The 13,129-nt window shown below is 56.6% G+C and overlaps 1 protein-coding gene across 11 annotated transcripts; it reads left to right on the forward strand.

The window, feature by feature from the left end:
• Positions 1 to 694: 694 nt before the first annotated feature.
• On the forward strand, positions 695 to 10,409 carry CALM3 (calmodulin 3). 11 transcript variants are annotated; one of them, XM_025366926.1, is made up of 7 exons: positions 898 to 933; positions 990 to 1,065; positions 5,449 to 5,479; positions 7,807 to 7,950; positions 8,112 to 8,218; positions 8,474 to 8,609; positions 8,753 to 10,409. In XM_025366926.1, the coding sequence occupies exons 2-7, from the start codon at positions 1,063 to 1,065 to the stop codon at positions 8,779 to 8,781; spliced, it is 450 nt and encodes a 149-aa protein (XP_025222711.1). In that variant the 5' UTR covers positions 898 to 933; positions 990 to 1,062; the 3' UTR covers positions 8,782 to 10,409. The 11 variants fall into 11 exon arrangements, with proteins under 11 accessions (XP_025222715.1, XP_025222717.1, XP_025222718.1 ...); XM_025366929.1 differs by lacking the exons at positions 898 to 933; positions 990 to 1,065 and adding exons at positions 1,693 to 1,708; positions 2,208 to 2,250; XM_025366930.1 differs by lacking the exons at positions 898 to 933; positions 990 to 1,065 and adding an exon at positions 695 to 792 and having other exon boundaries at positions 8,753 to 10,354.
• The last annotated feature ends 2,720 nt before the right edge of the window (positions 10,410 to 13,129 follow it).

Here is a 13,129-nt window from a genome sequence, read left to right on the forward strand (position 1 = left end):
GGAGTATGGTCTCCCCCGCCCAGCCAAGCTCGGGTCCCTGCATACAGCAGGGGCCTAATTAATGCTTATAGCACGAATGACTGAATGAATACCCTGTTCCCATAGGCTGTCCTGGGATGGTCCTAATTTCACAGACCCTCAGCGGATCAAGAATGAATCGGGCCCAGGGGCCCCGCCCACCGGCTGAGTGCGTCTTAGGACGCAGAGACAAGACCAGGGAGGGAAGAACCTTTGAGCGTTCGGTGGCACCTTGGAGACCCCGCCACCACGAAAGGCCCAGTTGGGGCGGAGCTTCTAAACCCTAGCATTTTGGATTGAACCATCTTCCAGCGGTTAAAGGGGAGAGCCGAGAAAGCCCTTCTGCATTTGTCGCCAGCCTTTTTACCACTCCCTGGCCACAGTAACGATGTATTTGCTTCTCTAACGGCCACACCGTTTCCACCTTCGCCTCGTTACTCCTCAAAGCCCCACGTGGCCACAGGGTCCAGACTTCCCCACCACCACCTTGCAGTGGCTCGCCCCAGTTTGACGCATTGCAGGGAAGGTCGGACCAATGGGCGCCAAGCTCTCATTTCCGCCAGGGGCCGGGCCCAATAGTGACGCGGCTCACAGAGGGACGCGTCACGCACCGCCGAGCCGTGCCCCTCCGCCGAGGGGGAAAGTGGAGTGGGCCCGGGAGGCGGGGCGCGCGGTGAGGAAAGTAGTCCGGCGGCGGGAGCGAGCGCGCGCGCGCGCCCGGTGGCAAATCCAGTTCCTGTGCAGGGTGGGGACGAGAGATTCGCGGTCCCGTTGGTGTGGAGCTGGGCGCGGAGGGATCCGTGGGAGCCGCAGTGCGGCGGCGCGCGGGCCGGGTGGGGCGGGGTCGAGCGAGGCGGGGCGCGCGCGGCGGCCGTTAAGGGACCGTTGGGGCGGGCGGCGGCGGCGGCGGCGGCGGCGGCGCGCGCGCGCGCTGCGGGCAGTGAGTGTGGAGGCGCGGACGCGCGGCGGAGCTGGAACTGCTGCAGCTGCTGCCGCCGCCGGAGGAACCTTGATCCCCGTGCTCCGGACACCCCGGGCCTCGCCATGGTGAGTGAGGCTGGGTGGCCGCCGAGGCTGCGGGCTCTGAGGCGGGCTTAGCGGGGCAGGACCCCTGAGGGGGCGATGGAGCCCAGAGTAGGGGGCGTCCGGGCCCGGCGAGAGCCTGGGGACCGCTTTCTACCCCCGTTGTTGGGGGCCGTTGAACCCAGAGCGGGACGTCTGAATCCCCAAAGGTTTCCAGAAGCGACTTTAGCACCAAATGGGATGTTTAAGCCCACAAATGGTTATCTGAGTCCCTAAAGGGGACATTTGAACCCCGGATGGAGGATCGGGACCCTCAGTGGGACCACTTAAAAGGATTTTGGACCCAGGAAGGGGCGTTGGGTCTCAGAATGGAGGTGTTTGGACCCCAGGGGACGAAATGAGAAAGATGGGCTGGGGAGGGGAGCTATTTAGGCCCTGATGAAGGCGTTTGGTCCTGAGAGGATGCGGGGAACGGGGGACGAAGGGAGGCTGGGCTGCTCCTGGATGGGGTGGTGGAGGATAGCTGGGCCTGGGCGGGGAGGGGCGACCCCTGGGCTCCTGTGGGGCAGAGGAGAGGGTCAGGGATGGGCGGTCACTTCTACAGATGAGACTCTCGAGGGTGGGGGAGGGTGGTCTCCAAAGCCCAGCACTGCAGAGGAGGAGGAGGGTGAGGTGCAAGCTTACGGGAGGAAGAGCCTGGGGTGGGTGGCAGCGGAGATTAGAAGATGCTCTTGAAGGCTTCCGGACGGAGAAGGATCGGGGTCGTGGAGGTGGTGAAAAGGGATGGTGAGAGTGGGGCTTGCCAGTAGTCGGGGGACAGGGGCCCTTGGGGTTAATTTGGAAGTAGCTAGAAAAGGTTCCGAGGTTACTAGTGGGTTAAGACTGTTGCTCTAGAAAGACAGAATTTTTTAAATGGGGTAAGAGTGTTGTGTTTGGGTCCATGAGAAGATGGATTTCCAAGGAGAGGGGTGGGGGAGCTTGGGTGGTTGGGAGGTGAGGTGGAGGGAGAAAATGAATGGCAGTCAGGGGGGGCCTAGGTTTGGGGGTGGATGTGGGTAGCACCCTGCCAGTCTCCAGGGACAGGCCAGGACAAAGACAGCTCAGTGTGGATTGGGAGTGGGCTGCAGGGGCCGGAGGAAGCTTTTCTACCCGTCCTCCTTCCCCAGGAAGAACGTGGCTGGGCGGAAGGCACCGGGGCAGTGGGAGCAGGTGGGCGGAGCTGTTCAGGCCCCTATTGCGCACTGAAGCCTCATGAAATGGGGATGGGAGATCAAAGTTTGGGGTGCCTCGAATGAGCCAGCTTTTTCAAGCCTAGAAGCCTCACTCCGTTGCTGGCCTTTTCAGGCCAAGAGCACTGCCTTTTCCCAACAGGAGCGCCAGTTTTCTCATGATCCCCAGCCCCACGCACCATGCTGCACCTCCTCACTTGTGCCAAATGACAGTGCAGTACAGTGTGGCGTCGGTGACAATCAGATGCCTATTCCCGTGCCCTCGAGGTGGGGGCTGCAGAGCTTGATCAGAGAGTGCCTCTGGGGAGACCCCTTGATTGGCCTGAGGACCACTTGTTCCATTCAGGACCCTCACTGAGCGTGTCTGTTAATTCACAGTTAGGGCTTTGAGAGAAAACCAGCAGACTAGTTCTTTCCTACTCCCTGCCACCCACAACACCCACAGCCCCCCCAGGCTGAGCCTGGGAACCGTGTGCAGCCATCCTCCCTGGCAAGGCTGGGGAGAACAGGCAGCCGCTGCCGTGTATCAGATCTCATACTTGCTGACACAGACCTGATGGCTCCTCTTGCTGCTACCCCATTTTCCCCCAGCAGAACCTGGCTAAAGGAGCCCTGAAGCACTAGCGGGCCCCCTACCTCCAGAATACGACCCGAGCTTTGGCCACAACTAGTTTCTCTTTCCGTTTGTAATCAGCAAGGTAGAGGTGGGACAAGTCACTGTTAACTGGCCTTGGACTTTGGCCTGAGCTCTGTGGCTCCTCCTTGGCCCGGGTGAGGGGCCCTGGCCTTGGTTTCTGATCTCATCTAACACTGTTCTCTGGCATTGGCTGGGGGCTGGGGCAAGGCAGAGAAATCATACCCTCTTCCCTCCCCCACCTCATGTTTTTTTTTCTTGTCCAGCCCCTTGCTGGAGCCTAAGAGGAGGGATAAGGAAGCAGGAGACCAGCTGAGTTATTTTGGAAACAGTTTCTGTTGAAAGTTTAGTCTTCAGGTCTAGAAAGGGAAGAAACCTTGAGCAAGGATCAATGATCTCTTCTTAGGCAGTCGGTTTTCTGGGCAGCAACCTTGCTTGAGATCTGTACCTTTCCTTGACCAAGCAGGGAAGTGGGTCTCCAACATGGGAGGGAGAGCGTCTGACAGGCCCTCCATGCAGAGCCACGCCTATTTGCAGCAACCCTGTGACAGAACTGAACATGGCAGTGCCTCGTCTGCATCTTCCAGTGTTTTGGTGGAGACTGGCAAACGCTGGCCTTCAGAGCCACTCAGGGCAGTCTGCAGCCTGTCACAGCCTCCTCGCCCCCACCCCCAGCCCCTTGTAGTGCTGCCCAAAGGTCGGGGGAGTTGGACTTCTTGCAGGGCGGAGCAGTGGGGTGGGAAGGCCCTGACTGGGCTCGCTTTTTCCATTCTAGGCCAGGGGAAAGAATGAAAAGCAGATGGGATGGCAGCCGCCTCCCCACACTGCTGCCCTCCTCTCTGTTCTTCCCCTGCCCCTCCCCGGGCATTGCCTGGCCTCAGTAACCAGAAGCCCATCCTCCCTTCTCACTTTCCCCAAGCCTCTTCCTCAGGTGTCAGGACCTAAGGGATGGCCCCAGGCTTTTTTGCCGATGGTGGGAGGTGGGGGGTGGGTGGAGCAAGGGGCTCTTGGGCCTGGGGCTGCCAGGTTGGCATTTAGGAGCCCAACCACCCTGTCTTTTTTGAAGGCAATGCAGAAGAATCTTCATTTGGCCTCCCCACCTCCCCTTTACACTTTGGACTTTTCCAGAAAGTGCATGTGTGCCATTTTCCTTCTTTACCTTCCTCTTTCTCCCTCCCTCAGCCCTCTCCCCTCTGGGATCATCACTTTGATTACCCCTCCCATTCTGCCTATTTGGGACTTGGCCTCAAGTTCCTCTTCCCTTAGTTTTTTGGGGGTTTTTTTGTTTGTTTAACTTTTTTAGATCAGTGATTGTTAATATTTGGGACGGGGGTGGGGATAGGGGAGGCAGGCGGTGGTTTGTTCCTAGCCTCTGGAACCTCTCGGTAGAATACTGCAAATTCACATAATAATAGTTTGCTTCCATTTCTGAGGCTCTCAGACTCAAGACTAGAACCTGCTGTAGACTTGGAGCCCCTTTGCCTGATTGTGAAAGGAAGGGGAACAGACCCACCGGGGTCCTGGGATGATGGTGCCTTCTTAACAGCATCAGCAAAAACCAGGGAAAATTTGTCTTTTGGCTGCTAAAGCTAAATGTTGGGATTCAGCCTCCCCAACCCCCGAGCCCAGCTCCTGCCCCTTAGGATCACTATGCCTGGCTGATGCCCAGCATACCAGTGCAGGAGAAGCCAGTCCCTGCATCTCCTCCCCACCCCCAAACCCCGCATGCAGCAAGGGCTGCCTGCCACCAACTGGCCAGTCCCCAGAGTGCCCAAGCTGGAAAGGGTTAAAAACTGCAGTGCAAGCTGACTTCAGTCCTCTGCTGCTGCCCGCCGCAGCCCTCTCCCTGACGTGTGCCCCTCCTGCCCAAAAGAAACACAACAGAATGGTGCCCTGTGCCCTCACTGTGCGCAGGGGGTGGAGCGCCTGCCTCCAGCCTGACCAGAGTTCTTTAGGCGCTTGAGCAACTTGGGGCCCGCCAGTTAGGAGAATTTTTGCCACTCGGGTCAACTCTGCCTGAGCCAAGCGCCTCCAAATAGGTGACACAGAAACTAGCAGAGATAGCCCCAGACATCGTCCCTTTGCCCTACCCAAGGACTGGCCTGCTTCAGTTTGGAGCCTTCTAGAGCTTCTTGATGAGGCCTCCAGGGCAATCACTCCCTTCACTCAGCCTCTGGGGCTCCCACTGATGAGATGCAAACCTGTGCCGCTGGTTTGGGGCTAGGGCAGGCATTTCTTCTGCCCCTGTGGCTCCCACATGCTGAGTTGAGATTGGAAGCCCGTGGGTCTGGGCAGCTTCATCGGGCCCTGCGTCCGGCAGGCCTGAGTGTCCAGCCAACCCTGGTACCCAGCTTTCTGAATCACCAGACTTTATCATCAGGCGCTGGCTCTGCCTCAGACCTTGACTCTGGCGTGCTCCTCCCTGGCTCGGCAGGAATGCCATGTGAAGCTGGCCTCACTGGGGCCGGGGGCCTGGGCTGAGTGAGGAAGATGCGTCCGTGCTGTCCGGCCTGGTGACTGACTTTCCCCTTCCTGCTTTTCCAGGCTGACCAGCTGACTGAGGAGCAGATCGCAGGTGAGTCTGCTATCCCCCTCATCTTAGCTCAGGAAAGCCCCCACATCCCTAGCCAAATCTTAGCCACCGAGAAGTGACATCTGATGGGTGAACCTCTGTATCCCTTGTGTCACCTAACACTATGCCTTGTGCCTAGAATGCTGATAAATGTGTGTAAGAGCACACCAGTGTCCCAATGACACCAAGCCCCATGGCCCCGAGACAGGCCTTTACCAGACACCAAAGGCTGTGTTCTTCTCCTGGGCCTGGGTCATCTAGGGGCTTGATAATCAGTGGCTGTAGGACAAACCCAACTCTCTCTCCCAGCTTCAGCCAGGTTGGCTTAGAAGGTGAGCTCCCTGCCTCCATGTGGGGCCTGCAGAGCTCCTGTCCCACTTTAGGAGCCGCCCAGGAGCTGGCTCGTCACTCCCACCTCTGCACTTGCCTGCGCTTTGCACTTCCTTTCGCATGTGCCTGCGCCTGCCTGTTCTGCTGGCGGAAGTGCCTCCCCAGCGCTTGGCATGGGCAGCTCCTTCCCATCCCTTAGCTCAGATGTCCCCTCAGGGAGGCCTTCCCTGACCTCCACCTCAAGTACACAGCCTTCCTTTACTGTCCTTCACGTCACTTTATTTTCTTTGTAACCTTTCTCGCCGTCTGAAATTATTTTCTTTTGTCTTCACCTGTTGTATCTCCTGTTACTAGATGTGAGTTCCACTGAGTTTGGGACTTGGTTTTGTTGGTCTCTGCTATAGCCTCAGTGCCTGCCTAGAACATAGTAGGTCCTCTGCAAACTTTTGCTGGCTAAACAATCATCTCTCTCTCAGCAAGCTGGAAGAAATCCCTGGATCCCATCTAATTCATTTTTCTAACCCCTCCAAAACCCCATAATGGTCAGCTACAGGAACTATTGTGTAATTATGGATCCGTGCCTGCCTACCCGCCCATACTGAGCTGCCCGAGGACAAAGAGCAACTCTTGGTTTATCTCCATAGCCAGGGGCCAGCACACAGTAGACCAGAGGAGTGATCCAGAGAATGGGCCTCTGCTCCCCACCAGCTACCCAGCCCCCAGCTCTGCTGTCAGGTTCAGCCGGCTGTGTGACAAGTGCTGAAGGCCCAGCTTCTGCAGTGGGAGGAGACAGGAATGGACTTGTCTTCTCTCCTTTCTCCCCTCAACCCCCAACACAGAATCACCTTTGCAGCTTCAAAATTTTGGCTCCAGGTGGCTATGGAGACCCCTGAGGAAAGCCAGAGGATGGCCCAGTTTAGTGATCATGAGCTCGGGGTGCCCCCATGACCCACTCCCTGCCCTCCCCAAGAACAACAAGGCCTCAGCACAGAGAGGTGCCAGCCTCCCCAAGGAGACTCTTGCCATGTCCCCAGGGCCCAGAGGCTCAGGACCACAGCTGCCCAGCTGTGCATGTCCCTCCCAATGTACCTGCCACCCATCTCCCAACTCTGGCCTTGTGCAACATAAACAGTCTGCTTTTCACTCTGTCCCCATTAGCAAAGTGTCCACCGCCTCACCCCAGCCCACACCCTCTGGGAATAGGCTGCCAGGCATCTGTTCTTTGAGGGCTTGGGGGTAGAGGAGCACCAGGTGCCAAAATGGGCCCAGTGGGAGGGCAAGAGCCATGTGCTTCTCTCCCTGCTCCTGATGCGGCCCCAGCTGTGGCCTTCCCACTCAGCACCGCTAGCTCCTCATCCTCCTGGCTTGGCAGCCGTCCCCTCACTTTCCATCCCCCTACGCACCGTCCGTCAGCCATGTTCTGCTGCCGACCACCCCCACGCTCACCACAGTGGCTCAGCTCCTCTGGAAGCTGGTAGCACCCACGGCAGGGAACAGGGCTGGCAGTCAGAAGGGAGTGGATGTCTGCATTTCCTCTTCAGGCTGGCCAGAGGCATTCTGCAGCCTCCCCTCCTCGTCCCAGCCAACCAACCCTGGCTAATACACTCAGATGAAGAATCCTTTCGGCTCTCATTCACTCCGTGACTTTGGTCCGTTTCATCATTTGAGGGAGAAGCCAAAGCCAGGGACCAAACAGAAATGTAGAATCATCTAAGGACAGCTGTCAGACCATTTTTCCCCACCGTCTTCACTGGCTGGCCAGAAAAATAGCTTTACCTAGCACAGTGTTGATGTTCAATAACTGTTGAATGAAGGTTGGAAGGGCTTTGCCCTGAGCACTGAGGAAAGCGAACTGATTGCATGAGACTTGAAGTCTGTCTCAGTTTCTTTAGGTGGGACTGACACCCTTGGCCTTGCTCCAGGGAAGGCGTCCAACATCCAGAGGTAAGGATTCTCCTGTGGGCCTTGTGACTTCTGACTCCTTCCCCTTCTTTCCCCAGAGTTCAAGGAGGCCTTCTCCCTCTTTGACAAGGATGGAGATGGCACTATCACCACCAAGGAGTTGGGGACAGTGATGAGATCCCTGGGACAGAACCCCACTGAAGCAGAGCTGCAGGATATGATCAATGAGGTGGATGCAGATGGTGAGCCCCACAGAGCGTGTGGGCAGCCCCGCTCCTGGTCACCCTGAGTGACTTCAGGGAGCCTCCCTCAGGGTGATGGATGAGCCCATATCTATCAGGGCCCAGGGTCATCTTCCAGGGCCCAAGCCCAGAGCATTCTCCATCCTTTCCCTACCTTCCAGGGAACGGGACCATTGACTTCCCGGAGTTCCTGACCATGATGGCCAGAAAGATGAAGGACACAGACAGTGAGGAGGAGATCCGAGAGGCGTTCCGTGTCTTTGACAAGGTAAGCAACCCTCCAGGGGCGGCTCTGAGACTGACACCAGCCTTCAGGCAGACAGACAGAACTGGATCCACGGAGCTACCACTTCCAGGAGGCCCACGTCCCGGTGCCAGCCTCACTGCCAACCTGCTCTGCCACCTCAGGCAGCCTCCCTCACTGTGCTCACTGCCGAGGGATGGTGATGACAGCCACCCCTCTCACTGCCTCTCTCCCCGCCGGGAGAAGTGCCCAGTGAAAGCCTTTATCCCCAACCCCCAGGATGGGAACGGCTACATCAGCGCCGCAGAGCTGCGTCACGTAATGACGAACCTGGGGGAGAAGCTGACCGATGAGGAGGTGGATGAGATGATCAGAGAGGCTGACATCGACGGAGATGGCCAGGTCAATTATGAAGGTGAGTCCAGGCCAGGCTTGATCTCCCGAACAAGAAGAGAATCGCAGCTTCAGGAACAAGCCCCCAGATCCCTCATGTTGGGGAGGGCCGCTCACCACTCAGCCTGCCCGCCTGACCTCCTCTCTCTCTGCTTCACTCCACAGAGTTTGTACAGATGATGACTGCAAAGTGAAGGCCCCCCGGGCAGCTGGCGATGCCCGTTCTCTTGATCTCTCTCTTCTCGCGCGCGCACTCTCTCTTCAACACTCCCCTGCGTACCCCGGTTCTAGCAAACACCAATTGATTGACTGAGAATCTGATAAAGCAACAAAAGATTTGTCCCAAGCTGCATGATTGCTCTTTCTCCTTCTTCCCTGAGTCTCTCTCCATGCCCCTCATCTCTTCCTTTTGCCCTCGCCTCTTCCATCCATGTCTTCCAAGGCCTGATGCATTCATAAGATGAAGCCCTCCCCAGATCCCCTTGGGGAGCCTCTGCCCTCCTCCAGCCCGGGTGGCTCTCCTCCATTTTGGTTTCCTCTTGTTTGTCATCTTATTTTGGGTGCTGGGGTGGCTGCCAGCCCTGTCCCGGGACCTGCTGGGAGGGACAAGAGGCCCTCCCCCAGGCAGAAGAGCATGCCCTTTGCCGTTGCATGCAACCAGCCCTGTGATTCCATGTGCAGATCCCAGCAGCCTGTTGGGGCAGGGGTGCCAAGAGAGGCATTCCAGAAGGACTGAGGGGCGTTGAGGAATTGCGGCGTTGACTGGATGTGGCCCAGGAGGGGGTCGAGGGGGCCGACTCACAGAAGGGGACTGACAGTGGGCAACACTCACATCCCACTGGCTGCTGTTCTGCAACCATCCGATTGGCTTTCTGAGGTTTGGCTGGGTGGGGACTGCTCATTTGGCCACTCTGCAAATTGGACTTGCCCGCGTTCCTGAAGCGCTCTCGAGCTGTTCTGTAAATACCTGGTGCTAACATCCCATGCCGCTCCCTCCTCACAAAGCACCCACCGCCCTGAGGGCCCATCCTAGGAATGGATGTGGGGATGGTCGCTTTGTAATGTGCTGGTTCTCTCTTTTTTTTTCTTTCCCCTCTATGGCCCTTAAAACTTTCATTTTGTTCAGAACCATGCTGGGCTAGCTAAAGGGTGGGGAGAGGGAAGATGGGCCCCACCACGCTCTCAAGAGAACGCACCTGCAATAAAACAGTCTTGTCGGCCAGCTGCCCAGGGGACAGCAGCTAAGGCAGCCTCTGCGTCCTGGTCCGCCAGCACCTCCCGCTTCTCTGTGGTGACTTGGTGCCGCTTCCTCACATCTGTGCTCCGTGCCCTCTTCCCTGCCTCTCCCCTCGCCCACCTGCCTGCCCCCATACTCCCCCAGCGGAGAGCATGATCCGTGCCCTTGCTTCTGACTTTCGCCTCTGGGACAAGTAAGTCAATGTGGGCAGTTCAGTCGTCTGGGTTTTTTCCCCTTTCTGTTCATTTCATCTGGCTCCCCCCACCACCGACTCCCACCCCTCCCCGCCCCCCTGCTTCCCCTCACTGCCCAGGTCGATCAAGTGGCTTTTCCTGGGACCTGCCCAGCTTTGAGAATCTCTTCTCATCCACCCTCTGGCACCCAGCCTCTGAGGGAAGGAGGGACGGGGCATAGTGGGAGACCCAGCCAAGAGCTGAGGGTAAGGGCAGGTAGGCGTGAGGCTGTGGACATTTTCGGAATGTTTTGGTTTTGTTTTTTTTTTAAACCGGGCAATATTGTGTTCAGTTCAAGCTGTGAAGAAAAATATATATCAATGTTTTCCAATAAAATACAGTGACTACCTGACTTGGTTCCTCCCCTTGTGTCTCAGTTTCTGGCCTGCCCCCCCACCCCGCCAACCCCCACGCTGACTCCTTTGGCCCAGATGTGAAAGAGCCTCTCCTCCAAGCTGGCTCTGAAGCTGCGTCCGGTCAGTGCAGCCCAGTGGACACCTCTGAACCACAGTTCTGATCCCAGCTAGACCACAGGGTCGTCAAGGGCAGGGTCCTGGCCTGGAGATAGTCATGCAAATGGACTGAAAGGGGAGTACTGAGAAGGCTCTGTCTGAGGCAGCCCCATCATGCACACAGAGAAGGGGTCAGCCCAGTCCAGTGGCAGGACTGAGCTGAGACCTACCTGAAAGATGGACAGTCCCCTAGCTGGGTAGGGGAAGGAAGGGCATTCCAGTTGAGGGGGACAACATGTATGGAAGTCCTGAGGCAAGAGGAGCCTGGACACCTAGGAACTGAAGGAAATCCAACGAGGCTGGGTGAGATCCCCGAACAGCTCGGAGCCCAGCTGGGCGAAGAGAGGAAGGCAGGGGTGGGCCTTGCAGTGGGTGAGCCTCTTGATGCTTTGGGGAGAGGGATGGCATTCACTGCTTTAGTCTCACAGGCAGCCAAAACATGGCAAGTTTGGATTTGCAATGGTGAGAAAGGCATGGTCCTGAGCTCACAGGGAGGGCATGGGACTTGGTGTTGGTTTGAAGATTTGAAACAAAAAGCCCAAAACAATTGCAAACCACACAAGGCAGAGTACAAACCACTATGTGGTCACAGCCAAATTACAAACCACAGAAAGCTCAACTTCCTCATGGCAAGTGGGGATGTGAGGAAGAAGCCTCCTTAACAGCACCCGGTGGCACATGCCTGTAATCCTCCTACTTTGGGAGGCTGAGGCAGGAGGATTACTTGATCCCAAGAGTTCAAGACCAGCCTGGGCAACATAGCAAGACCCTCCCAGTCCAGTGGGGCTATAGTGGAGGGATGGGTCAGAATCCTCAAGGGCTTTTCTCATTCTCCCTCGGGGGCATGGAGAATGACAGGTTAATAAGCATCGTCTTTAACTTCTGAGCTTCTCACACAACCACAGAAACTGGGCAAGGGTGGAGCAGAGAGAGAAGTCAGTGGAATGAAAAGAGGTCCTTCCACTCATCTGCACTTGGCCTCAGAGGGCAGGGGAAGCCTGGCCCAACCCCCGGCCTTCCTTGTGGCAGAGAGATCAGGCCTTGGCTGGGTTTTCCTGGTGCATCCCAGTCACCAGAGCCAGCGGCATGGGTGGAGACGTTGGGAGTGGCAAGCCATTTTCCAGAGCCCCAGCTTCTGGGCCCCCTTTTCCTGCCACGTGGTCGTGGCTTGGTATTTGGTGGTGCAGTAAAGACAGAGTATAATGGATAACAACTTGAGGTCTGGGCACAAGCACCTGCCTTAGCATTCCAGTTCCAGTACTCACCTGCCTTGAGGCCTTGGGCAGATACCTTAGAGTTTCTGGACCTCGATGACCCTGTCCACAAAATGGGGGTATAATGGTACCGGCCTCCTGAGCTGAGCTGAGGATTAGGTGAGCCTACAGGAAGGAGGAGGGTGTGCGGTGCTCAGGAAGTGTTCGGTGAGCACCTGCCACCATTGGCTGGGTGCTTCCTGCTTCACGGGCTGCCTTTGAATCTCTGCATCCATGAGCTCATCAGAGCCTTAAAGCAACCACTCGGGCTGGATGCCATTCGTTCCCATTTTGCTGACCAGGAAACTGAGGCCCAGAGGAGTGAAGTCACTACTGCAAGGTTATGAAGTAGGAACACAGCCGGAATCTGAACCAGATCTGACCCTGAGGAGTCCAAGTGCCCAACAGCTGGGCTTTAGGATAAATGATAGTTTAAAAACAGACAGCCTTCAGGCAGGCCAGAGCCAGAGCCAGTGGAGAGGCCAGGCTGAGGCTGGTGTCCCAGTGGTGGGGTCTGAAATGGGAGCTGCCCCTTTAGCAGTCAGGGTACCCGGGGAAAATTCTGGTCTAGTAGTTGAGTCAAAGATGGGCTGTGGTTTCCCACAGGATTGGGCTCAAATTCCAGGTTGAGACTCACTCACAAGAATGAACCTTTTGCTCACTAAGTCCCAAAGGGCCACCACTGCCACTTCAATAACCTTGGAGCAGCGATTTCACTTCCCTCGGCCTGCGTTTACAAGTCTGCAAAATGGCAAATGATAATCTGTAAGGGAAGATGATACAAATATCCACCAACTTGGGTTGTGTCAAACTTTTTTTTTTTTTTTAAGACAGAGTCTCACTCTGTTGCCCAGGCCGCAGTGCAATAGCGTGATCTCAGCTCACTGCAACCTCTGCCTCCCAGGTTCAAGCTATTCTCCTGCCTTCCTGCCTTGAGCTCCCCAGTAGTTGGGATTACAGGCATGCACCACCACGCCTGGCTAATTTTTGTATTTTTGTAGAGACGGGGTTTCACCATGTTGGCCAGGCTGGTCTCAAACTCCTGATCTCAGGTGATCCACCCGCCTTGGCCTCCCAAAGCTCTGGGATTACAGGTGTAAGCCACCACGCCTGGCTTTTTTTTTTTTTTTTTTTTTTTTTTTGATATGGAGTCCCACTCTTCTCTCCCAGGCTGGAGTGCAGTGGTGTGATCTCGGCTCACTGCAATCTCCACCTCCCAGGTTCAAGTGATTCTCCTGCCTCGGCCTACCCAATAGCTGGGATTACAGGTGCCCACCACCACGCCTGGCTAATTTTTGTATTTTTAT

The sequence above is a fragment of the Theropithecus gelada genome, chromosome 19 (assembly GCF_003255815.1).
Source record: "Theropithecus gelada isolate Dixy chromosome 19, Tgel_1.0, whole genome shotgun sequence".
NCBI lineage: Eukaryota > Metazoa > Chordata > Mammalia > Primates > Cercopithecidae > Theropithecus > Theropithecus gelada.